At 34.3% G+C, this 26,604-nt stretch overlaps 4 protein-coding genes across 4 annotated transcripts; 1 reads left to right on the top strand and 3 right to left on the bottom strand.

Moving 5' to 3' along the window:
- Positions 1-927: 927 nt before the first annotated feature.
- Positions 928-5,769, bottom strand: LOC142505505 (uncharacterized). Its single transcript, XM_075618515.1, is given in 6 exon segments — positions 928-1,354; positions 1,458-2,507; positions 2,510-3,454; positions 3,524-3,595; positions 4,695-5,349; positions 5,351-5,769. Coding segments are annotated over 6 exon segments (3,405 nt in total). The 5' UTR covers positions 5,672-5,769; the 3' UTR covers positions 928-992.
- An 8,387-nt stretch (positions 5,770-14,156) lies between these two features.
- On the bottom strand, positions 14,157-17,385 carry LOC142505271 (uncharacterized). The gene is made up of 5 exons (XM_075618184.1): positions 16,450-17,385; positions 15,772-15,824; positions 15,400-15,566; positions 15,160-15,308; positions 14,157-14,897 (listed from the first exon to the last, which is right to left on the bottom strand). Exons 1-5 carry the CDS (start codon positions 17,258-17,260, stop codon positions 14,443-14,445), a joined length of 1,635 nt encoding a protein of 544 aa, XP_075474299.1. The 5' UTR covers positions 17,261-17,385; the 3' UTR covers positions 14,157-14,442.
- A 1,878-nt stretch (positions 17,386-19,263) lies between these two features.
- On the top strand, positions 19,264-22,150 carry LOC142504845 (uncharacterized). Its single transcript, XM_075617691.1, has 7 exons — positions 19,264-19,573; positions 19,852-19,962; positions 20,041-20,109; positions 21,061-21,192; positions 21,421-21,498; positions 21,586-21,705; positions 21,789-22,150. The coding sequence occupies exons 1-7, from the start codon at positions 19,361-19,363 to the stop codon at positions 21,975-21,977; spliced, it is 912 nt and encodes a 303-aa protein (XP_075473806.1). The 5' UTR covers positions 19,264-19,360; the 3' UTR covers positions 21,978-22,150.
- A 5-nt stretch (positions 22,151-22,155) lies between these two features.
- Positions 22,156-25,893, bottom strand: LOC142504844 (protein arginine N-methyltransferase 1.1). The gene is made up of 9 exons (XM_075617690.1): positions 25,585-25,893; positions 25,483-25,493; positions 24,790-24,945; positions 23,965-24,028; positions 23,716-23,858; positions 23,466-23,553; positions 23,169-23,284; positions 22,930-23,080; positions 22,156-22,606 (listed from the first exon to the last, which is right to left on the bottom strand). Exons 1-9 carry the CDS (start codon positions 25,793-25,795, stop codon positions 22,401-22,403), a joined length of 1,146 nt encoding a protein of 381 aa, XP_075473805.1. The 5' UTR covers positions 25,796-25,893; the 3' UTR covers positions 22,156-22,400.
- Between the last annotated feature and the right edge of the window lie 711 nt (positions 25,894-26,604).

Genomic DNA, 26,604 nt, shown 5'->3' with positions numbered 1-26,604 from the left:
ATTGGTGCAATTTTAAATAAACACAAATGAGATTCCGGTTAGTTCCAGCTGCCGTGGCGATTCCCATTTAGTTCCATCCTCTCCCACACATTATGCACACGGAAAAAATCAAACCTGATAAAACTGATTCAATGGCTTCCAGCTGCTTCCCACGAAAATCAGAGTGCCCAAAATGCCATCTCAAAAGCTTCACCAATGCTTCCTTCTTGATCACCTGCTTCGCAGCCCCGCAAATAGAGTCCAGCGGCAGTGGTGATTTATTCATGTTTGAAACCCAAGCCCCCAAAATGCATGTATATCAGCCAACGACAATCAAATGTCTCTCCCTACGCATTTTTCCATTTGGAAATTAGGGCTCCTTAATTTCTCAAAACAAATTATTTCTTTCAACTCACCCATTGTAGCTGACCTCGTCCTCTGTTTGTATTGTGTCCATTTTTTTCGATTTGAAAAAAAAAAAAAATTATAAAAAAAATATATAACCTATTAAAATTATATATTAACAATATAAAAAATCAAAATCGTAAAAAATCTATATATAACCACAAATTTAATTTTCGGTGACAAAAATGTTTCATTGTTTTATTTGTTAGAAATATATATATATATATATATATATATATATTTCTTATGAAAAAATATATTGTTTTGTTGACAAATATACTTTGTTTTATAAAATCTTGAAAGAAAGAATAATATGGTCCATATATGTATATTTTTGCATTCTAACTATATATTTATACTTCATCGTTATAATTATATGTGTTATTTTAGTGAAGCAAGATTTAAAACTAAAAATATATTATGATAGCACATTAATTTTCAGAAAATTATGAATTTATATTTACTTAATACATTAATAATTTGAAATTATATAGTTTTAGGAATTAATAATAATAATAATAATAATAATGAACTTATAATATATCTAATAAAAAATTAAAATATTATTAACAATAGTTTAAATTTCATACAGTACTTAATTTGTACAATTAATTGACTTGTGGAAAATACTGAAGGAGCTTAGACATAATCTTCTTCAATGCTACAACAACAAATTTCATGTTTATTATCCTTTCACTAGGATTCTCCATGGAACATTGTAAAGCTATCTCCATTATCGACACCAAGCATTCCAATTTGTCACTGAAGTGTTGTTCATCTCCTCTCAACAATTCCAAATCTATAACTCGTACAAGTGCATTAGGCACTGAACCATTCACCAAACTCCGTAGGCTTAAATCCCCTGTAAATTTAGAGTCGTTCGGCTTCGTTCTTGTAAAAACTTCCATCAGCATTATACCGTAGCTATAAACATCGCATTTCACAGATACCAAACCTTCTGAACCGTATTCTACGAGACCGAAGAAAACAAATAAGTTCATCGAATGTATGACGAGTGAGATTAAAAAAAATGTGATTGATGGTGTGTTGGAGCTGAAAAATGTCATGTTTACCTGGTGCGATGTAGCCTAATGTGGCGAGGGTCTTTGTGAGCGTAACACTGACTCCATCACTTAATAGCTTAGCGACTCCAAAATCGCTCAAATGGGCAACCATATCATCATCCAAGAGCACATTGCTTGGCTTTAAATCACAGTGAACTATAGGTATTGAGTAACCATGGTGTAGATATTCTAGCGCGTATGCTACATCTATCATTATGTTGAGCCTTTGAACAATGTCCAAGAAGTTGTTTTCCGAATATAGCCACTGTTCGAGGCTTCCATTTGGCATATATTGGAGAACCAATGCCTTGAAGTCTTCGTTTGAGCAACTACCGATGACTTTGCAAAGATTTCTATGGCGAAGCCTGCGCAGGACTTCACATTCGGTATCAAAACTCTTGAATCCGCCTTCTGACTGCAAATTGAACACTTTTATCGCCACGTCCTCTCCATTTTGAAGGGTCCCTTTATAGACAGATCCATAACTTCCCTTGCCGAGTAAATGGTTCTCGTTGAACCCTTCGGTGGCCTTTACAAGTTCCTGATATAAGACTCGTGATGGTGCACTATCGAATGAACTACTTGTTGGGGTTTCTGTCTTGTTTTTCTTCCTGTATCTTGCAAGTATATATGACAAGGTAATGGCAAAAACTAGCACTGAAATCCCTAAGAAAATATATACAACACGAAGAATCAATTTTTTCCTTTTGGACTCGGTGTTTGTGTTTTCGTGACAAGGTGGAACTCCATATTTAGAATCACCACAAAGTCCTACATTAGACACAAAGAAATGGCTTGAAAAGGATTTAAAGGGGCCACCAGTAGGGATTGGACCGCTCAACTCATTGAAAGAAACATCGAAGTTGTTGAGATACTGAAGTTTTTCTAATGACATCGGTATGGTTCCAGAAAGATTGTTGTGCGAAAGATCTAGTGTCTCCAAACTCACTAACATATCGATTGACTGAGGAATAGATCCTTGAAATCTGTTTCGTGCCAAAGAAAGAAAGATAATACTTTGTAAGCCTCCAATTGAGCTAGGAATGATGCTTGAGAGTGATTGTTTGACAAATCAAGGGTGGCTGCAACCTTCAAATTTTCGATATCTGAAGGCAGGACACCCGTTAAAAGATTTGCAGACAGATTCAACATGAGAAGATCATTCAGTTTCCATAGGCTCCTCGGTATGACAGAATTTAATATGTTGTTCCCCAAGAATAGATATCTTAGAGAAGTTAGATTTCCCATGCAATCAGGGATAGAACCAGTTATTTGATTTTGATCAAGCCGCATTACATTCAAATTCGGTAACATGCAGAGACTATCAGGAATAGGCCCACTTATTTTGTTGCGGTAAAGAAATAATCCTTGAAGTTCTTTCAAGTTCACCAATGTATTCGGAATAGTTCCAATGAGTTCGTTACCAAACAGGCTCAATATAATCAAATTTTTAAGATTCCCAAACACGTCCGGAATGCTGCCTCGAAGACCACAGTTGTTAGCATAAAAATATCGAATAGTAGTCGATAAATTCCCTACTGAAACTGGAAGAATTCCATTGAAAGGATTATCTCCAAAAGCTAAATTTGTTAGGTAGCTGCAGTTTTTCGTTGGACCGATGAAGCTTAGTTCTGATGTTTCACTAACAAAATTGTTCCCAAATAACATTAAAGTTTCTAAAAGATTCAACTTGCCAAAGGAGTTGGGAACTTGTCCACTGAGATTGTTGGAAGAAAAGCTGATGATGGTGAGTTTAGAAAAATTTGAGATAGATTCAGTGATTTCTCCGAAGAAAAAATTGTCATCAAGGTAGAGTTTTTGCAGATTAGGTAGCCCATAACTCAAAATCGATGGAAGGTAACCCCAAAGTTTGTTCACTGAAACACTTATTGCGTTTAATGTTGAGATGTTGAAGATTTTTTCTGGGATATAACCGGTTAAGTGATTGACTCCCAAGGACAATACCTCCAAATTGTAAAGATTGCCCACTTCTTCTGGAATTGTGCCTGAAAAGCTAGAACATTTTGTTGTCAGTTTCTTGGATTCACAAGTTACTATCTCATCAATTACTATACCTATCAGCTTGTTGGTGTCAATATACAACATTTGCAGCATTGTTAAGTTTCCGATCCCTTTTGGGATTGCACCTGTCAAAATTGCTAAACTTCATAAGGACTTGATATTGTTTTGAAATGGCGAAAAGACCGTTAATAACATACGGATATGCATAATAAGCCTATTAGTAAAAGATGCATACGTGTTGCATGTGTTATTATTATTTTAATTTGATCAAATAATATTAAACAATTAACATGAAATTATTTTCAATTTAGAAGAGTTAGTTCGATTTAAAAGAGATTTTTTGTTTAGATTTTTTTCTATATAAAATATGTAATGAATTGAAGAGGTTTTTAGTAGGTTAAGTAGGGTAATTATGGAATTAAATATTTTCATGTTCTCTAAAAAAGTTACTCTAAAGATATCAAACTTAATAATATAATATAAATATAAAACAAGCAAGATTTGAAACTGAAACTCGTGACATAACCTCCTTGTACGATTAGCAAATTTAGAGAAACTCCATAGAAAATCACGGCAAAAATATGTCAAGTGGGAATCCCATTTAGCTTAAGGGGGTGTATTAGTTGTAGATATTTGCTGATTTTTTTAAATAAAAGACTTTTGTGGGGTTGATAGATACTTTAGGTTGAATTAAAGACATTTTTTGACATTTTATAGTAGTACCTTAGACTTCAATTTTTGTACTTAATAGAATTTCATTGAGTCATTAAAAGTCTATTGATATTTGGAAAACCTATAAATTTTTGCAGAGTTTTTAAAAGTCAAGTTTAAATATCATATGACTTTTTAAAATTCTACAAAAATTTACATTGAATATTACTAAACTTTTATAGTATATAAAAGTGTAAATTGAATACCTCTAAATTTTTAAACTCCATAAAAGTCATTAAAAGTCTAGAACCAATACACCTCCTCTAGAATTGTTGTGGTTCTTGAGGTTCCAGCTATGAAATTAGAAACATATAAGATAAGCATCTTTTCAAATTTCAATAAATTTTGATGTCCGAACAGACGATAAGCTTATGCAAACATATAGAGTTTGACACTTTACGTGAAGTTAGAGAGGTGTGTTGTATAAGCGGAAATGGTACTTTCAATCCAGTGAAATGAAAACCAATTTAGCACAAATTTGCAGTCACGCAACTTTAAGTGAAGTTTTGATACCTGTAAAATGGTTGGAGCGAAGATGCAATATTTTAAGTGACCTTAAGTTTCCAATTTCTCTTGGTATGGAGCCACTGAATTTATTGAATGACAAGGAAAGAAGACTAAGCTGTGAACATTCAGAAATATTTGGCGGTATGGGGCCTTCAAATTCATTGGAAGACAGATAAAGCCCTTTCAGATTCGACGTGCTGCGACACATCCCTTCGGGGAGATTACCAAACAACTTATTCCCTGTAAAAGCTAGAATTTCTATGGTGGATATGTTGAAAACCGACACTGGTATAATACCAGTAAGATTGTTATATTGTAATAGCAATTTCCTCAGGTTAAACAAACTTCCAATAGATTCTGGTACGTTTCCCTGCAAAGGATTATATGATATATCCAAAACTTCGAGCTTGGACATATTCGTGATGGAACTCGGCATAGAACCAGTAAAACTATTATTCCGAAGACTCAAGAACCGAAGTTCAACCAAGACTCCAAACCAAGAAGGGATGTCACCGGTGAAGCTGTTGAACCCAAAATCCAAGAATCTCACTCTATGCAACTGGGCCAATTCTTCGGGAAGTTTGCCAAGAAACACGTTACCGCTCAAGTTGAGTGAAACTAAAAACGAGAGGTTTCCGAGCTGTGACGGGAGATTTCCAGTAAAGTCCCATGCCAGAAACGTCTAAAGCACTCACTCTTTGGTGGCGAGAACTGCACGTAACTCCAATCCATTTGCATGTTGGGAAAGAAACGGACCAGTTTCGGGACAAAACATGACAAGGGTCTAAACTGAGCTCGGATTTGAATGCAAGAAGTGCAGATTGATCCGTGGTTATGTTGCTTAACGCCATGGCCAAATAAGCCATCAGAATATTTAAGAGTGAAATTGCTTGAAGAAAAAAATGTCCCTTCACGCCCATTTCCAGAAAGACGGGTACTTCAAAAAATTTGATAGATGACAGAGTATGAATCTTGAAATGCATTTGAAGTATGTAAGATTGTGTTATTTAATGATGAGTCGAATGAGGAACTTCCGTCTCATGATTGATACCCGTACTGTGTTGACTTTACAGTCAAAAGAACATTTTTAACATTAGAAAAATATTAAGCAACCAAATGAGACGGCGAGAATATTAGTTCTAGATTTTTAATGGTTTTCGTGGAGTTTAAAAGTCCAAAGATGTTCAATATAAAGTTTTATATATTTCATAAAAATTTAATTCAATTTATTTTAATTTGTAGAGTTTTAAAAAGTAATATGATATTCATATTTTATTTTTAAAAGCTCTACAAAAGTTTAGAGTTAATCAAAATGTCAATAAATTTTTATTGATTTCATAGAATTAATCAAGCCGTGATAACGAAATCTTGTGAAATTTGAAATTATATTTATTAAAATTTTAATAAAAAATTATTGCATTACGCAACCAAAAAAATTATAATATTTAATTGGCTCATAAAATAAAAATTATTATTTTTAATAAGTAAAATGTAATTTTGTATTATTTATTATATAACAATTTATGTAATTCAAAATTCATATGGTAGTGTGTGTGTGTGTGTGTGTGTGTGTGTGTGTATATATATATATAATTTTTGTGCTATGGATTGATATATTAACATACATAGAAAAATTTATGAACAATCATATATAAGAATAATTATGAAAAATTAAATATATCAAATTTTTATAAAGTTACATTAATTTCAAATATTTTACGTACTTATTATTTATTTTCAGACAAAAAAATTGTTTTTTTATTTTGTTGATAGACATATTATCAAACCAAAATTGATATATTTTTTCATACAAAAATTTATTTTAAAATAAATAATATTATTTTAAATTAGATTATTAATATTAATTATTATTACCTATATTTTAAAAAAAATATTAATTAATTAAAAAAGTATATTGAGTTGACTTGAATAATGAAAATTTAATTATAATAAATTTAATAATGACTTATTTATCTCCTTTCATAAATCAAATCATAAAAAATATTTATATTAATAGATAAAAAAATTAAATAAATAAAAATTATTAACGTCAACTATTAGTTCAAAAAATAAATTAAAAATTACAATTATAAATTTAAAAATCCATATAGGTTTAATGAAAGTTTTTACAAATATATATATGAAAGTCATGCAACTACAATTTTTAAAAAATATATATGTTTTTATTGTATTGGCTTCTCCAAATTTTACAAACAAACAACAATTATTATATAATTATATATATTTCAGAATTGAAAGTGACCGTCCATAAGCTTACAGCTGGAACCTTAAAATGCCAAAAAATTCTGATTACGAATAGATTTAATTGGTTGTTTCTAGAGAGTCGATGTATGTAGCCTACGTTCAATTCTTATCGACTTTTCATTGATCATTTACATATATATATATATATAATATATATATATATATAGAGCAATGATACCCTCCACACCCTTTTCCTGCACACCTGTGTGTGCCTGTCTACGTGGCACGTCCACAACCACACAAAATTTTTTGTTTTGTTTTTTTTAAAAAAAGCTGACCAATCATGCACCGCCACGTAGGCGGTGCTCATGACCCCCCTGCACACCAGGTGTGCAGGGTAAGAAATTCGTGTATATATATATATATATATATATATATATATATTTGATATATTGAGCATATGTTTTTTACTTTTTTTATAATATCTCACAAGAATTTAATATTTTCCCCAAGATATTCATGCGTCCATCTCACGTTCAAGATAACTAAATAAATAAATATATATATATATATATAATATATATATATATATATATATATTCATTTGATTTTCATCTTATATTAATTAATGTGTATTAGATAATTATTTAAGCAAAACATCAAACTGATGAAACTGCTAATTTAATTAATAATCCTAATTGATTTATGGTTTTACAATTTTAAAAGTATATTTCTGAACTTTCTATAACCAATCAAACGGATTAATTCCATAAAAAATTTTGGTATAAAGATATATTTGATAAAATTGTAATTAAAGTTTGTTGTTTTCTTTTATTTTACCTTAAATAGATTTTAAGGTATATCATATTGTAACATCCCAAAAAATCTGAAGGTCCACGTGAACCACGTGTATGCAAATTATTAAATCTCATTGGTATTTTATTAAATTATTTTAAAGCATAAAATACATGCTTATTTTATTAATTTGTGTTTAATTATTTTTATGCATTTTATTGCATAATTCATGCATGATAGGATTTAATTCATGAAATTTTTAAAGTTCACGCATTAGGGTTTCTAGGTGCATTTCACGTTCGAACGAGGACCGGAGGCCCGAGAATTTTCAGGAAAATTATTTTAATACATGATTAATTTTTTATAAATTAATATATGATGTTTTAAGTGGATTTTTCAAATAATGGGATTTTACTGGGTATTTTTACCCACAAGACTTTATTTTTAACGGTACGCCAATTTTAGCGAATCGGAGAACTTTTTAATGGTTCGGCTAATATTTTCAAAACCTTTTCAACATGAAATATTTTTCGGGAGTGCGTTTGGACGTAATGGGCCTACTTCTAAGCTCGTTGGGCTTAAAATCCTTTTTAACTTTTAATTATCAAAATTAGGCCCATTAGTGGATTGTTAGCTATTTATATATTGGCTAATTATCATCTTAACCTAAACCTAGACCAATTCCACAGCCGACACCCCCCTCCAACCAGAAACCTCCTCGTGAATTGCTGCAACTAAGTCTTCGGTGTCACCGTTTCTCCCTCAAACAAAGAACGCCTCCCTTCGGCCGTGTCACGCGATCATTTGTCCAAGATTTTCCCACCAAGGCACGCTTGTTACTTCTTTCTTTGCATCATGCACGTCATATTAATGTTGTGTGTGCATTTCTTCATGAAATCTTTCGATCTTTTCAAGAGCACGATTAATCTTTCGGGTTTGCACCATTTTATCGCATCATGTATTGTGTTGCTCACGGTTTTTATGCGTTTGTGCAAGGGGCTGCTGTATCGTGATGTAAGGGGGTTGTACAGGTTGTAATCAATGGAGTTTAGGTGCTGGAGTTGGAAGCTTGGTCGAGATCGGTGGGTTTGTGAGGGCCGATCGAATTTTTGGTGGTTGTGCGAGATGGAGTGTTCGATAGTGCCTTCCGCGATTCTGGCCACGCGAAGGCCTCCTCCAGCCCTGGACCAGACCCTGGTGGGTCTGAGTCAGGGTCTGGAATGGCTCGAACCGTGTCGGAGTTGACGGAAAGATCGCTTGAGTCAAGTGAAGAGGGGTGAGCCGCGGTAGGAGGTGTTGATGAGTCTCGGCTCCTAGCTGTTATGAGCGTGCATGGGGCTGGTTGCGATGGTTCAGTAGGCTCCTTAGGGTCTGGTCAAGGTCCATGGTAGGCTGGTATATGGCTGGTGCGTCGGGTAAGGCTAGTGGCGTGAGCTTTTGGGAAAGGGAGTGCACGAGGGTGCCAAACAAGGGAAGGCCGAGAATTTGATAAGTTTCTGGAATTATCATACGTGAGATTTTGGGTCTGGTGAATATGTTTAGGAGCATTATAGTGTTTTTAAGATATGGTAAAAAGTTGGGAGAAATTCGGTTAAGTTTCGAGTCGATTCGGGTTAAAACCTGGACCCCGGTCCAAGTTTTAAAACGAATCGGTTAAGTTTGGTTTTTGGCTCGAGTTTACGCCTAAGAAATTTATGTAATTATGTTTTGGGATGTTTTAAGGATTTTGGTAAGTTTCGGGTCAATTTTAGAGGTCCAGGGGTGAAACGATAATTTTCGGGTTTCAGGGGCAAAATGGTCATTTTGCATCCGGGGTGAGGTTTTGGTCCTGGCAGCGCCATGAGCACAAATTATGATATTTTTAAATGTTCATGCATCACGTTTATGATTTTTATGAAATCATGATAAATACGGTGCATGCTTGGTTTAAAAGAAAAATTATGTATATGCATACTTTTATTAAGTGATGAATATGATGACACGTTTTGAAGGAAGTGATTTAGTTGTGACTAACACGATGACACGATGATATGATTGGAGATATCGTGAGGGAAAAGGCCCCAGAGGGAGCCCGTTTACGGGAGAAAGCCCCAGAGGGAGCCCGACGATCGTATTTCCATTGACATGATATGATGACATGATAGGCTCGGGCTCAGTTGACGGGTGAGAGTGTCGCTGATGTCCCCCGCCGCCGGGTACCACGGTTACACGTAGATGGATCCATCGACTGACATGATGACATGATGATACGAAAGTCACAGCTAATGAACGGAATTCAAATTAAGATTTTAACACGTATATGCTGATACGATGATACATGCTATTACCATGTTTTGACAGGTCACAGTTACGCATATGATATGATAACATGATGAGACATGTTTTGACACGTTACGATTTTACACGACACGCTTATGGTCATGTTTTTAAGCTCATGAAACGTATTTTGATTATGCTATTTTTCACTGCTGTGTGCTACATATATGTACTTGTTATTACTGGTACAGGTGTGTTGAGTCATTAGATTCACTAGGCGTGTGTGATGCAGGTGAGCATTTTGGGTAGGAGACAGGAGGTGCTGAACTCTGAGTAGGCAAACCTCGTGCAGTGACACGACCCGAGGACCACATGTTTTCCGCTTTATGATTTATGAGATATGAGATGATATGAACATTTTTATACGTTGATGATTTTAAAAATTTTTATACGTTTACGTTTATGTTGATTTTGGATGACGTTAGTATTTTTTTTAAACTGCGTCATTCTTGTTGGTAAATAAATACGATTATTTTAAATGCAATTTTATAATTGCAAGCAAAAAAAATATTTCCGCACTTTTAAAACGAGTAGATGTTTCATATCTTTTATTAAAATTGGTCACTCAAAACGAAAAATTGGTTTGATTCAATTAAGGGTTTATTTAAAAATCTTAACATACCGATTATTAATATGACTATAATATATAATTATTTATAAAAAAATTGAATTAGAATTTAATTTAACAAATGTTGTAACATTTAGGAAAAATTGTGATTTTAAGCATGTAAGTGTGTATACTTTACATTTTAGTCATGTAACTTGTCTAAATATGATTTTCATCCACTAACTTAGATTTTTTTGGTTCGATCTTTATTTGCCCGAAATCACTAAACACATCGAATAATGACTATTTGACACTGACGCTATCCTAAATTACTTACATGACAAGAATATAGTCTATATGTGTAACATCCCAGATTCGACGACTGTCCTCACTGTATCAAGACGAGTCTTTCCAGCGTGCTTATGGTCCTCACTCACACGCACCCTGGGAAACTTCCTAGGAGGTCACCCATCCCAAAATTTCCCCAAGTCAAGCACGCTTAACTTTGGAGTTCTTATGTGATGAGCTACCGAAAAAAAGATGCACCTTTGTGATATGAGTAGTACAAATCAAATCTTTTAAGCCCTCTTCAACTGTACAGTCTATTACATTGAACAGTCTCGGAATCCCTCTCATTCCCGTGTGGGTCGGTTCATTCATGTTCCCTCCACCTAGAAGCCTGCCAGGAGCCGCTCATTGTCCGTGCAACTGATGGCACCGGCGATCACCCCCCGCCCTCTTCGGCCCCGGGCCTCACAAGATAAATATCGCGACTGATTAAAAACCAACACAAACAATTACGATTTGATTCAATTTTTATGGTTCGGATTAGTTTGACTCGGTTTTCAAATACCCCTAGACCATATTATTGCTGGTTATATCAACAATTTTATAATAAAGATTATCAATTAAAAAACATGTTAATAAGAATCAGAATTATTTTATAAAAATAGATAATCTTACAACAGAATAATAATTAAATATAAACTGTAAGTTTTATTTGGATAATTAAAAAGCAGTTTTATTTAATCTCATCACTCATCAGTGAGACAACCAACGTCTGTGATCTTTTTTGACAACAGTTTAGTACAGACCTTTTAAAATTTTAAAATTTTAGTATAATGTTAAGATCGGAAATAAATTTAGAGCGGATAAATAAATTTATCTCAACAAATTATTTCGTCCGAGTTAGCAATGCTGAAATTATATTCTTGTCAGTTGGGTTCTTAGTAAGTTAATTTGTATGAAATGTGCGAAAGTAGACTGATTGAGACTGTTCGAACAAATGACTTATTAAGAAAATCACTTGGGTTATACTGTATAATATGTAAGGTAGGTAAACTAAGAAGTAAATAGGCACAAAGTTGTTTCTTAATGTTCGAAGACTTCAATACTCTTACATCACTTCTTATTCCTCACGAAAGGATTGCACTAAAAGATTTTTGTGATTACAGGTCATTTGAAATCACCCATTTCAGTAGAACTTGACACTGCCTAACTGAAACTCTTAGTAAAATACAATCTAAAATTATTTGAGCAATAATACTTCTTAATTTCAATTACACAGATTTCACAAGAAAATTCTAAGCACAAATTTGATCATCATAATGATCAGATCATAACTTATCAACATGTGCTAGTTTTTCAGTTTGACTCATAGAAAGCATTTTCAAATAAGACCAGTTAGCTTTCAAAAGTTCTGAGATCGATTATATAACTGTGTAATCTTCAGAGCTTGTTCAATTGATCTATTTATATTTTAGTTGCAACGATAATATTTTCAAATATTATTTCCTTTACCAAATATAGATATCGTTGTTGTGATGTCATCGTCCTTTCTGACATGTACTGATAGTGCGTAGTAACTTAACATTCTGTTAAGATTCAGTGATTATTGGTACAGAAAACTTTATCCGTTATTTCAGCTAGGCTTTGATCATTTATCATTGATTATACTGATTCTTTGAGGAATGTTTGGATTTGGATTGACCGATCGACTTAGATAGACTGTCGGTTGGACTTTATCAGTATCCTTGAATCGGTTTGACTATCAGTATCATTCTTATGCTTTATCATTCTTGCTCTATAATTAGTTAGACTCCTTGGAAAACTTCTTCTTATGAATATTCAGTTTTCCTTCTTGAATTCAGTTAGGTTGGGTTCTTTATATATCCGTCGGATCACTAGCCTTGTTAAATCACCAAGGGTTAAAATGTTCCGACAATTTCCTCTTTTTTTGTATTTGACAAAATTATGTCAATACCGAATTCATTAGCAATAAGAAAAGATTTTGAGTTGATATCATATTTTTTATGGCTATACAAAATAACGAGATACGTATGATAAATCACGAGCCTTCCTAGTTTGTTTCAGATCTATTCATGGAATAAATGTTAAAAGCTCCATACTCTATTAAGACCGAGCACATAAGATCGACAATTTTGGGGTCATGGTATGTCTTGGTATTGAAAAATAATTACATGTTACTTCAAGAAATAAGTATCATGCTCCCCCATTTTACAGAAACAATTACCATGATATATTTTATTTACCAAATATTTACAAATAACCAGGGAATATATAAATATCAGAAAATGGACAAATTTTTTAAAAACTCATTTTTAATTTTTTACATATAAAAATAACCTAAAAAATTCAGTGTACATGAACATAAATACAACTTACACAAAAGCATGAATGTAAAGATAATAGGCTCCAAGACATATACGAGTTGGTAAGGTTTGATGTGACGTGAGTTGATATTCCTCGGTGTCGCAGGATCAATTCTCGTATGGAACATATTCTCTCTCGAATATTGCGGAGATATGCTCTGGGTCAGTATTTGATGTCTTCTCCCTCGGATCCATGTCTACTCATACACATTTTTCGATCTATCTTCTCATCCGAGTCAAGAGGTTTTGACTCATATAAGGAGTTTACCACTACCGGTAAACTTTTTTTAAAAAAATGAATGTGAAGATAATTGCAATTATCATTGTCACGACCGTGGACGAGGACTCAGTTCCATTGAGGACAAGATAAGTCTTGGCAAGTGGGTCAAGCGTTTAAGCGACTCTTATATTTTCTAACTTCCGACAAACGTTTCATAGTCTTGGGATGTTTCATTGTCAATCCAGAATTGTAACTGTCGGGGAAGGGACCATTTCATCAGAGTTGATTAAAACCAGACTCGAACATGATATGAGTCGAGTGCATCTATCACGTCAGTCCAAGTCTAAGAGGAGACCCAAAAGAAATCAACCGAAACATTGATGGCGTTGGATTGCGTTGGTTAAGGAAAAAAAGTTGATTTTAGTTCACAAATTATGTCGTATTAATATTGCAAAATAATCTCGACTTTTTTAAAACACCGTTTTGTTTTTCGGTTCTCATTGATCAGATCAGCTGCAGAAAATATGTTCATCCTGATTCTTATTTCCATTTTATATACGAGGGATGGAGATTAGAACCTAACACCTCTCCCCTAAACGAAAAGTTATGTAATCAAGGATGAGGATTTTGGCAGCTGAAATCAAGGTGCCAAAAAACTAAGTCAGCTGAAAAAATGTTTTTATAAACATTAGCATTCACCTGATAACGCCATGTAAAAGAAAAGATGCTGAAATCATAAAATATCCGTAAGTATACAGACAACCAACTTAATTCTTATCCTTTCTGATGTATAGTCTAAAAACATTTCCTCCGCCAGACTAGAGGAACTCATGGTTACAGCAATAAAATCTGGATTGAAATTACTACTTTAGCCGAATGAGGAACCAGAAGCTGATGTGAAATCATGACATAAACAGTGAGATTTGAACAGCAGCGGTTCTTTTTCTGCAGCGACCGACAACAATAAAAGATGCCATTTCTATATTTGTAATTAGTTCTTCAATCTTTTCCTTCCATATCCTCATCTGAATAAGGATCCTCTATTTCGCTGCCACTGTTTGAATCTTCATTTCTTGGAACATTGGACCTTTTACCAGATAGAGAAGCCGAATTGTCTAAACGGTTAAACCTGGAAAACTTAACCGACTTTCTCCTTTCATCATTTTTTGTTTTTCGCTTTCTTCTTCCTTGTTCTGACGATTGAATTGAGCGGGCAGCAGCCATAAATGCACTATTCATGCTTTCACTAATTTTTCCATCTTCTTTTCCACGTTCTTCCTCACCCTTGTTATCAATGTAAAAGAGGGTATCAGAATCTTGCCTGGCCCCATCTTCCCATCTTGCAGGTTGCTTATACTCTTCTTCCGAACTTTCCAATATTAACTTTCCACGGGATTTTAAATATTCATCGTCAAAGATCTTAATTCCTCTATTCTCTATGTTTAGCATCCATCCTGAATAGTTGTAAACAGCCGTTGAAGAAATATCCAAGTACACAGTAACTTACCCATAAATTTCGGGGAGGGGGTGACACAGGGATCAGGGAGGGGCGGCTATAGGGTGGAAGTTTCAATTGAAAAAAAAATCATGGATATTTATTGTTTTCTGTTTGAGGGATGGCAGCCCGTCAGCCCTCACCCCCGACCCCCCAGTGAGCACCCCTGAAAGTGCAACAGTGAGTTCTAACACGGATTGATTGGATTTAAAACTACTTACTTAGAAACGATCTTGGTGATGATCCACTAGGTCCACTGGCGCTGGATTCATTCCCTATCTCTCTCCCTACCCATTTAATTATTTGCGAAGACAAACTAGAAATAGCAAACGCATTCAAGTATGGAATAGCTTTGGTCTGGTCTCTTGCCCTGCAGAAAAAGTGGAAATAACCAGCATCTTAAAGTTTACATCTTGATGACAATTGTGCAGTAACAAAATGATTTTTCATTCGTCCCTTACCCAAAAAACTCAATGGCTTCATGAGTGACCATCAATTTTGTGAAGGCGATACGTTTTTCATGCTTGGCTGGTAATCGACCCAAGCTTTCGGGACTAAGGAAAGAATATTCAACCAATATTAAAGACCCAAACAATACTTTCCGCAGACCATCTTCATATTCTGGGTTCTGAGAAAGTTAACACAAAGACCAAAGTATTCTACATAAGAAGTTGAACTGGACCAAAAGGAAACAACAATTCCAGTACCATGAGCAAAGGTCATCAAATGCAACAAGCAATTTTTACTCAACAAATAAACTCACACAATAGTGTTTGCTTGTTTAAATATTAACAAAACTGATTATAGGACAGATGTGTGCCAAGCCAACTAACCACAATTGAGGGTATAGACAACACTGGCTCCAGCAGCATGCTCATCAGGGTTCCTACAACCACAAGCATAAAAAACTGATGTTATCCTTCCAAAAAATCAACTATCCTTATGCAGACGTGATTAACAAAATAAAACTATCCCCAAAAACACTGTTAGTCTAACAAGCAACAATTTTTTGAAAATTAATGTCCTTTAACAAAAGCTTGACGACATGAACTATCCGTCATCGAAAGGAATAATAAATAAAAATGACTGTTTTATTGCTTTCTTCTGATAATTATTTTACCTTTCATCAAGTTTCAATATCTTTTCTTTGAATAAACATCAATACACATAACACCACAAAAATCAGAGGAGCTGCTAAAGCACCAAAGCTTTCAGGTTAATCGGAATTATAGATGGCTCAGCCTGGGGCTGGGCCAAAACTGCACAGATAACTCTACACAAATGTGGCAAAAATTCAAGAACTCGATTCAATAAATTGATAAGAGACCCAAAAAAATGCTACAAGAAACCCATAAATATTAGCTGCAGTGGTTATGGATTGGCAACCTAATACATTTACAAACCGGGCAAACCACAGATTCAAGGCACTGCACACGAGCATGTAAGAGTAAACCAGTTTAGGGGTGTCACTACTCAAATTTCATTAGAAAGTAGTATTCTTTTGTACAAACCATATACGTGTGAGCTTTGAAATCCAGTTATTGAACCAACGAGCCAATATTTGAGCTCATTCTGCATCTTCTCTTCAAAACCCTCCTCTCGTATTTTCAAGCACAACTTTAACAAAATAGCCTCAGCAACTACGAACCCTGCAAGGTCCATCACGCCGCACCCTTCAACTCTAGCTCTTTTAACAATGTCAGGGCTCAGGAGTGGAAAAATTGCTCTCAAAGAATCAACATTTTGGTTCTGCACCCCACTGTCTGAAATCCATAAATTAACTAAATCTTCTAGTGGGTAAATCAAACTTTCCAAATCATCAAATTTGTCATCCAACCCTTCACTGCAAACATTTAGGTATGCAAGGATTGAATCCACCAGACTTTTGATCTCTCTATCAGCTTTTCTCGCTTTCTTGGAACCCAAACGTCTGTCCTTCACATCGAGTATACAATAATGCAACTTGCATAGAACAGGTGCAACCGAAACTATACTCGTTACTAGGTTGCAAGAAGCAGAGTAAGAAACTATAAGCTGAAACAAATCCTTTATGGCTAAAATTCGATTCAAAGAATCATTTTTTGGCGTAACGTTGTCATTAAAGCTCAATGCTGTAAGAACCCAGATGGCTTCTAGTGGAGGGTCAACTTTAGATTGCAATAATTCTTGAAAATTGGATATGAAACCTGACGAATTTGGGGGATTAGGGAGCTGAAGGGAGGCTAAGAGTGCTTGAATCGAGTTATTGAGAAATACTTCGTAATTTTTGCCGATCAAGTGTGGAGGAATTTGGGATGTGGGGGCAGCTATGGTTGACGCCATTACTGAACTCCGAAGGTGAGGTGAATGCTCAAACCCTAATGTCGATTTGGCACAACGGAATTAGGGTTGGGGCATGTCATTGGGTGTAAACTGATACGGCAAATCCTTCTACCAGAGAAAAGTTTTCTTTGTTTGCGAATTACCAAAAGTCCAAAACTAAAAAAATAAAATAAATAAACTCAAAAATCAAGGGCAAAATGCTAAAATCAGAACACTAATACACAACCGCACACAAAATTCAATTTTATGATACGAGTTTCCAATCCGACCTGATTCATAAAAAATATTGTTTTTAATACAAAAAATATTGTTTTTTACTCTATGAATATATCAGGACGACTCATCTCATGGATATAGATCTGTGAGTGATCTCACACGAGATTTACTTCCATAGTGTAAGAGATTATTATAATTGAATTTCAACTGTGAGACATTTTATTAAACTTAAGATTTTGATGTAAAATGTGACAAAAGTTATCATCAATATAATTTTGAAATAAATAAATAATAATAATAATAATCTTTTTTTAGAAGACTAATAATTCTCAGATTGATATAAAAAAAATGTTGGAAATTACATTTTTATATGTGAATTACCATAACACGTGCATTATTTTTCAATCCCTTATATATAAATCAATTCCAATTTTTTTTTATGATTTTCATTGTTCTTTCATATAATACATTTTTTATGAATTTTATATAATAAATATTAAAAATTTTACTCTTATATTTACTGTTGTACACGATCAAACTATTTAATTTTATGATTATTTAATTTATTTTTGTTTACAAAATACATTTTCAGATTTCTTTTATGGCATACAGTTTCATATTATTCACACACAATATATATATATATATATATAGATAGATAGATACACACACACTTTAAGGGCTTAAAAAATAACAATAATCTTACAACAAAGGCCCTTTCGGGTAACCAGACGGTCCCGAGTTTGGCCGAACTCATACAGACTCACCTCGGGGTCATCTCTAGTATCGTTATACGGACTACACTGTTAATCTATATAAAAAAAAATTATTTCAATTATAGAATACAATTTATATACCAAGAATGAATATAATTATCATGTAAAATAAAATTAATATTTTATATCTAAAAATTAATTTACTAACAAATTCTAATTTTTTTTGTCATGAATATGCTAAAATGGGATCTTACAACAACAAAAAAAATTACTTGTCAACTTTTTCATGAGAGATCTTTTAAATATTTTTTTTATAAGATTTTAAATATTATGCGTATGTTTTTTTCTGTTTTCCCCATTTTATTTAGAACCAGAGTGAGAATTTTTTAATAATGTTTATCGTATCCGATCAATATAAAACTAGCCCGAATCCGGTCCAATTTAATCTCAATTAGACTGGATTGAATTTGTGGATCTATGATTTCAAGTCCACTCGTTGATTTCGAGAAAACCAAATCAATTTTTTCCCAGCGATGCCTCCAACTCGGGATTTTGATTCATAGAACTGGCCAGCAAATGGATATTCATTCATCTATCAGATGCGTCTTCTTTAGCGAATGAAAGAGAGACTCCTTTCATAGGCAGCAAGGATAGCAAGAAGAGGTTTAGAGCAAGTTTTCACATGTTGTTATCTTTCCAAAGTTCTTTTTTTACGTTCGATCCTTTCATCTTACGCACAACAATTTCAAATAAAATAATGTCTATATCCTCCTAATACCACCCGTGGAAAGAGTAAGAACCTCATCGGGCATTTGCCATTCAACATCAATGTTGAATCAGATTGTGTTACATGAAAATGAATTCGAAATCATTTTAATTTGGTCCGATTGAATATGGTATAATATTATATTATTTAATTTTTGTTATTTTGCATATATTCATTCCAATTATGTTTTAATCCAATTCATTATACCACAATCCGAAACCGACCCGTATACCTAACTGGATATTGGTTGATTTGGAGTGTATCCCACGTGGCTTCCAATAACCAATCAGAAACAGGTGAACACGTAAACACCTACAACCTTAACAAAGTTCCTAAAATGAAATTGGCGGATCTTTCGGTAGTGTCATTAAACCAAACATCTTATGTGCTTTGTGCGTAACTATGGCGAAATCCCATCAAGCACTACTAGTTGCCTCGTGTTATCTAGCATTCCTAATACTTTCATGGATTCCCGTATCTCACTGCGCCAAGAAACCAGTGGGGGTAGCAAGAAAGGAGGACATCCCATACATAAAATGCCAAGTTTGTGAGATGTTGGCATCGCAGTTGTACCACCAAGTTCAAGCTAAACAAGCTGAGATTTCTCCTAAAAAGGTGATTTTGTTGTATGGGTTTCTTTTAGAATTCGTTACTATGTTAATTTGTGTGATTGGTATCTTTATCTTCCTTTTTATTGTTTGATCAAGTTCTCTTTTTGGGTTTTACTGGGTTTTGGTTCTCTATTGTTTCTATTGTCTGGCATCATTATCCATATCATGGCATGCTTTATACAATGGAGTTGTGGTTCCTGTGCTTTTTATTGCTTTGTGTGCGTGTGTTTTTGTTTTCTTGTTTTGTCTGTGACATTTAGTGTTTTATGGTATTGGAAGTAGATATCAGAGTATCAGATTATCGAAATTGCGGAGAATGTTTGTAATTTGAAGAAGCAAGAAGCTGACTGGATACTCAAAATTGATATCGTGGAGAAAGGAGATAAATTGGAGGTAAATGAGTGTACAATAGTGATGGTTATTGAGCATTAAATCGTATGAGGATGCTTGCTTACATATTCTTGCACTCAGCTTGTTGAACAAGATTCTGAAGGACAGTGCAACTCTGAATGCAAAACAATAGAGAGAGCTTGTCAAGAGGTCAGATTGCTACACATCTTTCATTCTTCGAATTAGTGGCTACAGGCTACAGTAGAAGAACTCTATACATTGGAATCTGATGTTCTAGGCATGAAACTGATCTGCCTGTGAACGTAAACTTCTGCGCCGATGAATTTTTTAGCTTTTTGTTTGTATTGTTCGTCTTTGTTTGGAGGAAGTGGTAATTGATGCTTGAATTTATCACATGATAGGATATGGAGTCTATAATGATAGTGGCTTCTCTAATCCCTTTACTCACGCTAGATGTTTAAAAGTCGGAAATTTTAATTTTTTTTTACCTCACCTGACTGCTGAGTGGACTGAGATTTTGCTAATCCAAACTGTCCTGCTTGAGTGTTGCTCTAACTTCTTGATGTATCTGGTTTTAGTTGAAGGAAATTCTAATGCGACAAAGGTGTGATTGATTCCTTTAGAATTGCATATTCTCAAACAAAGATATTGGGGAACCTTGTGTTCAAAGGAGGATCCAGCGGGGCTGCGAGGAGGAGGGATATCATTCCTATTCAAATGAACAATTTTGAAATTTTATGAGATTTTCTATGACTGCAAGTTCAACCCCGAAACAAAATCTATTCAGTCACCCAATTTCACTCACTCAATGCTTCTGCCCCTGTCCCAACTTCTGAATTCGCCCTTCGGCCCCTTCCTAGTTTTTTTTTATTCCAGTCATTCTTACACTTGTGAACTATCAAGAATGCGTTCAATAAGAGGTATATGTGCTATTTTATACTATCTTAAACCTTGATAAAATTCATAAAGTAGCTCGGAAGATCTCCTGATACGGGTAAATTAATGCTTTTGTTTGTCTTGTTTGATTGATTGGGAAAAATACTGAATTCTTTAGTTGTATTTTCTATGCATTTGAGACCTCAAATCACATTTCTCCATCAATTGTCTTCTGCAATTAAACGCTTGGATGTGTTTTTCCAGGTTCTGGGTTATTCGGATACAGATGTTGCAGAATATTTGTATAAAAACAAGCCTGTGCTTGACTCTTTGGTTAATTACATCTGTAAAGACCTCACAAAGGCATGCCATTCTAAGCTACCGCCAGTTCCTAAGGTAAAATCAAGCTGGTTTTTCCAGCAGTCGTTTAGCTGGCTTGTCATCTTCCATACTGGACACTTTTTTGCCTTGAACTGTAAGTGATTATTGAACTAGTACAAGGACAAACAAAATCTTTCATATGACTGTATTTCGTCCATATTAAAAGATTATGCATGTGTTTGATTGGGCGAATCAGTCTTAACTTGAGGTAAATCCACAAATGCTTCAATGTTTACCCTTCAGGATAGGATTCCTGGAGAGCCCTTTGTAGCTAAGTCCACTAAAGAAGCCGAAATGGAGAGGCTAATGAAATCCATGGAGGTATGCGGTGTTTAAAATTTTTTATAACAGCACGCCTTTCCGACCAGCAAATTGTATTCCAGGTCTGACTAAAATTCTTTATCATAGGGCATTCCAGGAGCACCGGGCATGAAAATGTACTCGAGGGAAGATTTGATGAACCAAAACTTTGGCGATGAAGATGCAGAAGATGATGACGAAGATGAGGCAGACTTTCCCTCTAAATTGGTTAGCAACAAGATTCAACTTTCTCTTTTATCTAGAAGTTGCTAAATGAGCAATTTATTGAGCAAATGCTAAATTTCTCGCAGGGAAAAGTCCTGAGAGATAAAGACGCAAAAAAGTATGATTGGAAAGAACATATTACGAAAGGAGCCATGGATGTAAGCCAGAAATTAAAAGGTCATGCTAACAGAGTTTCAAATAGAATAAGACAGTGGTGGAAAGGCACGAAAACAAATTGGAAGAAGAATTCGAAGTCCGGCAAAACAGAACTTTAAACTCAAACGGTAGCCCAAAAAGATTGGACCCATTTGTTTTTGTGTCATTTTGATTTGTGGAACGCAACCGTGGCATTCTTAACGTTGTTGAGGGTTCTGGAAAAGATGTTTACAGTTTATCCATCAATTTTGTAATATTGCACAAATTGTCGAGTTAATAGGAAATATGATCATACAGTTGAACCAAGTCGAATTCATTTCCGAAGCAAAAATATGCCTTACACAGCTAAGTCAAGCGCTGACAAACATTTCAGCTGCAATAAAAGATACTGATATAGGGATTATATATCAGGAATGTGAATAACAAAAATGAAAAAAGTGCCACCTTTCAGGAGGTGGTAAGCCAGCTCTATGAGCGATGACAGCAGCTTTTGGCTACATCTAGCCAAGAAAAATCCGACACCATATGAAAGCACCATAAACTCAGCGCATTCGGTAGTATTGAGTTCTAGAGGCCTGGCAATGTCGACCATTTAGTGAATATTTTAAGGTGATATCCACGTCGCGTGGGTTTTTCTTGTTGGGTGTAACAGTAAGTATCCCCGTGACTGCCTCCCCTTGGCAAATAGTCAGGTTGTCTTCCAGATAGAGGACGGTTTGTTTCCAGTGAGTGGCACGTGACTTTGGTCCTGCAGAGGGGTTCAGTCATGATCTAAGCAGAAAAACTCAACAAAGCTTGGCGTTTGAAGGTTGTTCTTGTCATCAATTTTACTGCTTATGCACAAATATTGTGGCTAAAGCTAGTATTTAGATATATAACAATCCAATCTCATCTGAGATCCTAAAAGGGAAACTAGTCTCCCACAACATAAAAGATGAATGAGATCAACAACAATCGATGAAAACTACTACGGCACCCAAAAATGTTGAGATTAAGTACCAATTTATTCATGCATTTATGTACTAGAGATCTTCATGATACCGTAATCTAATCGCTAAAAAAATTGTATACCTGTAGAAAAGCCCATCAATTTGTGGCACTTTGTGAAAGAAACATCGAAATACGCCACAAGAGCATGAATGTAGTCATCGCGTTCTGCGACGAGCTTAAAAGGGGCAGTGAATGCAGCATCCCCAGCAGACATCTTGGAAATGTCCATTGTCTGCATGAATAGGAGAAAGAGCTGGTTTATGGCATAAATTGATGCACAAGCTGCATGATATTCAAGAGGGAAACTAGAAGCATCCAACCTTGAGTAATTGGCAGTTTGTCACAATCTGGTTCTGATCTACTGTATCGACAAGGGGTTCCCATATGGCTTGCTTCCTTATACAACTCATGTCGAATCCGTATACATTTTTCCAAACTACGATAGCGTAAAATGCTAATGAATGAATATTAAAGCATAAAGTCATAGCACAAAATTGTTTTACACTAACATTGACACCCACAACAGAAATTCAGTTTAACTAGCACATAGGTGCAAAGGAGACTCTGTAACATGATATTCATTTAGAACAATCAATACCAGAGGTGGTTAGGCTCACATTCAATTTTTTCATCCTTGTAATCAGCATCTTCAATTGCGGTCAAATAAAGGGAGGCTTTATCTGGTAATACAAGTCCTCCTGGGACCTGAATGGCTCAAGTAATCCCCAAATAATTGCTATATTATATAAATGATCAAATTCAAGATTATCCTAGTTTTGAGCTGCTGACATGCAACTAGGAAATGAATGCCTACATACATATCCCCAGAAGTAATTGCTAGAGTGGGAAACAACTTAAACGACTTACAAGCCACTTGTCACGAGCATAGAGGACAGTGTTTAGCATGTTTTCATAGACCAAAAAATATCCCATCCACTCAGAAATAATTACATCAACTTGAGCAACTGGAAGCTCAATTTCTTCAACCTTTCCCTGAATAACTGTTATCACTGAAAGTAAAAGTAGGACAATGAAATCCATCAGACCAATCAAACTGTGATGTAAAATGAAGATATGACACATAGTTTAGAAACTTCAAACCAGAAAGAGTATTACCATCTGAAAATCCATTTTGTTTTACAATTTCTTTAGCCATATCGGCCATGCTGGAGCATTCAATCTGAAATACAAAGGAAAGGTAAAGAAATATTCAAATTGAAAAGGTAAAACTGAAACCAGAGGGAATTAGAAACATGCCACACCACGAGAAAAGTCACATCAAGATAGCAGGCATAGCACCAGAAATACATATGATAAAGCAATAGCTATATCTGACATCTTCCTTCAAAATTAAAACCATAAAACTCTTGAAGCATTTGATCACATATGGTAAAAAAAATGAGAAACTTTGATTTCAACAAAGTAATTGTATATACTAACCAATTTCAAAAATCCAAGCAAGAATAGCAAATAGGTGCTGTAAATACTTCAGCAAAACATGGTATACAAATGAAATAGTATCCCTAAAAAAGCTGAACGCAAGAAAATATGGTGACAATGATCACCAAAAAAAAGCTAAATTCACACTAAAATGAAAGAGTTCTAATATGCTAATAAAATGAATTTATATAAACATATTAATGTAATAGAAAAAAATTCTAAAAGGTAAAGCATTTCAAAGATTAGCATCTCTTTTCCTTTCTCGTTTAAGGATGGACACAGGATAGAATAACTTGGAACGCTAGCTGTAAAAAGATAAAGCAGGTAAATTTCATGCTATGACAATGAGAGAATTTGTGTGAAATTGTGAATAAATAAACTTTTCTCTTTTTAAATTTGGTCAACCAAGTCAAAATCATCATGAAATACATAATGGATACCGAATCGAAAGAAAAGAAACTGAATCCAATGCAAAGAGATAGTGAACAGATACTTCATTACCGCATAAACATGCTTAGCCCCAGCTTTAGCACAAAAGAGAGAGAGGATCCCTGTCCCAGCACCCACATCGAGGACAACTTTATCCTTGTAAAGAAATGGGTTTTTGTAAATAACATTTTGGTATGTCTTAGTTCTGACAGCATCCTTCAACATCTCCTGCATCAGAAAATTCACTTGGATTAGAGTTAAAAACAAATCAGAAATATAGTTTTAAGCAATGATAGGAAAAGTTTTAGATCAAATACTAGCAATTTACAGTTGGAGATAAGATCGTTTGGAAAAATGCAGAAGTAAAATAAAGGATATCCTCCTAGGGTCAAAACTAAAAATATGAAAGAAAAATATGAACTTCTAGAACCGGAGAAAAACATGACAGTTGAAATTTAAAGAATTAGAGATCATTAGTATAGCATCATCATATATTGCCAACCTTCAAAAACAAAAAGGAAAAGAGAGTTCAAGCTAACAATGAAGAACCACGATCATGAAACAGTTTGGAGAATTGGAAAGCAAGAAATTGTTCACGACTATAGGGGATTCTCTAACTATGTAAAACCCCTATAAAAAACTTGAACAAAAACACTAAATGCTCCATATTATTAATTTCATAAGAGCTAGAACAAATTAGTCCAGCTGGAAATGCAACAAAAGCTTTTACTCCCAGCAGCTTTACATTCATAATTCCATACTTACTTCATGGATACCTGCAAACAGAAGAACAAAAAAGACAACTACTTCTTAGTTTCGCCTTCATAATTTTCGCCAAAGATATCAGCAATAGGAATAACAATTTACCAAAATGGGAGTAGGAATCGAAGTAATAATCGGCGCTTGTCTTATTATCGCCACTATTGAAAATTTCTTCCGGCTCGCACATGGAAGAGCTTTCCGTTGCCACTTCCTCAAGGGTTTCGTCTTCATCTTCTTCATACTCGAACCTGATTTTGGAGGGCTTATTGGCGGAGTTCTGGCTTTCATTTACATCCAAATTGTTCGGAGCATCCATGATTTTCCCTTTTTTAGGAATTTTCAGGTTTTGATTTTGGGGGAATATGTCTAGGGTTTTGGGTCGGCTGAAAGGGTTTTATGCCTGGAGATATAGGGCTGAGGCTTAACTTTTAATGGATCGAAATATCTCGGTCTTTTTTCGGTTTGAATTAATTATCTGGAGAATCCGATTTCTTTACCAAAAATAAATTCGAAAGTATTTTGTATTTTTATTATCGAATTTATTATATACGTTATTTTGTAAGTTATATATGTGAATGTGATGGGAATAATAATTGTTCCTACCGATAATATAGTGAAATTGTCTCTCTTTGTTTATGAGTTGGTAAAATAGTTGAGTAATTGACCATTAATAAGAAATTGGATTATCATTTCAACTTATTCTCGGACGATCTTTTCACATATGACTTGTCTAATATGATTTATCCGACTAACATAGTTTGCATGTTATTGTGTTAACGTGAGAATTTATATAATTGTGACAATTGAATTGGTACGTGTTTTAAAAATTTTGAATTTTAGTGCTATTTTTTATAATATATCCTCAAAAACCAATATTATGTTGCTTATAGTTAACAAAATAAATAATATAATGAAATTTTATTTGAAAATAATTATTTGGAACATTTTTTTTAATTTTCAAATTGGTATTAATTATCTAAATTTATATACAAACATAAGTTGGTTAGAAGTTCGATTCTTCCTACAAACATCTTTTTGGACGAGCACGTCATACAATGTTTGCCTGATACGATTTACAAGACTAGCGTGATTTACAGACTATTGTGTTAATATATAGGTTTACCC

The sequence above is a fragment of the Primulina tabacum genome, chromosome 10 (assembly GCF_025594145.1).
Source record: "Primulina tabacum isolate GXHZ01 chromosome 10, ASM2559414v2, whole genome shotgun sequence".
Taxonomy (NCBI): Eukaryota; Viridiplantae; Streptophyta; class Magnoliopsida; order Lamiales; family Gesneriaceae; genus Primulina; species Primulina tabacum.
Note: the sequence above shows the minus strand (reverse complement) of the source record. Positions and strands in the feature narration are given on the sequence as shown.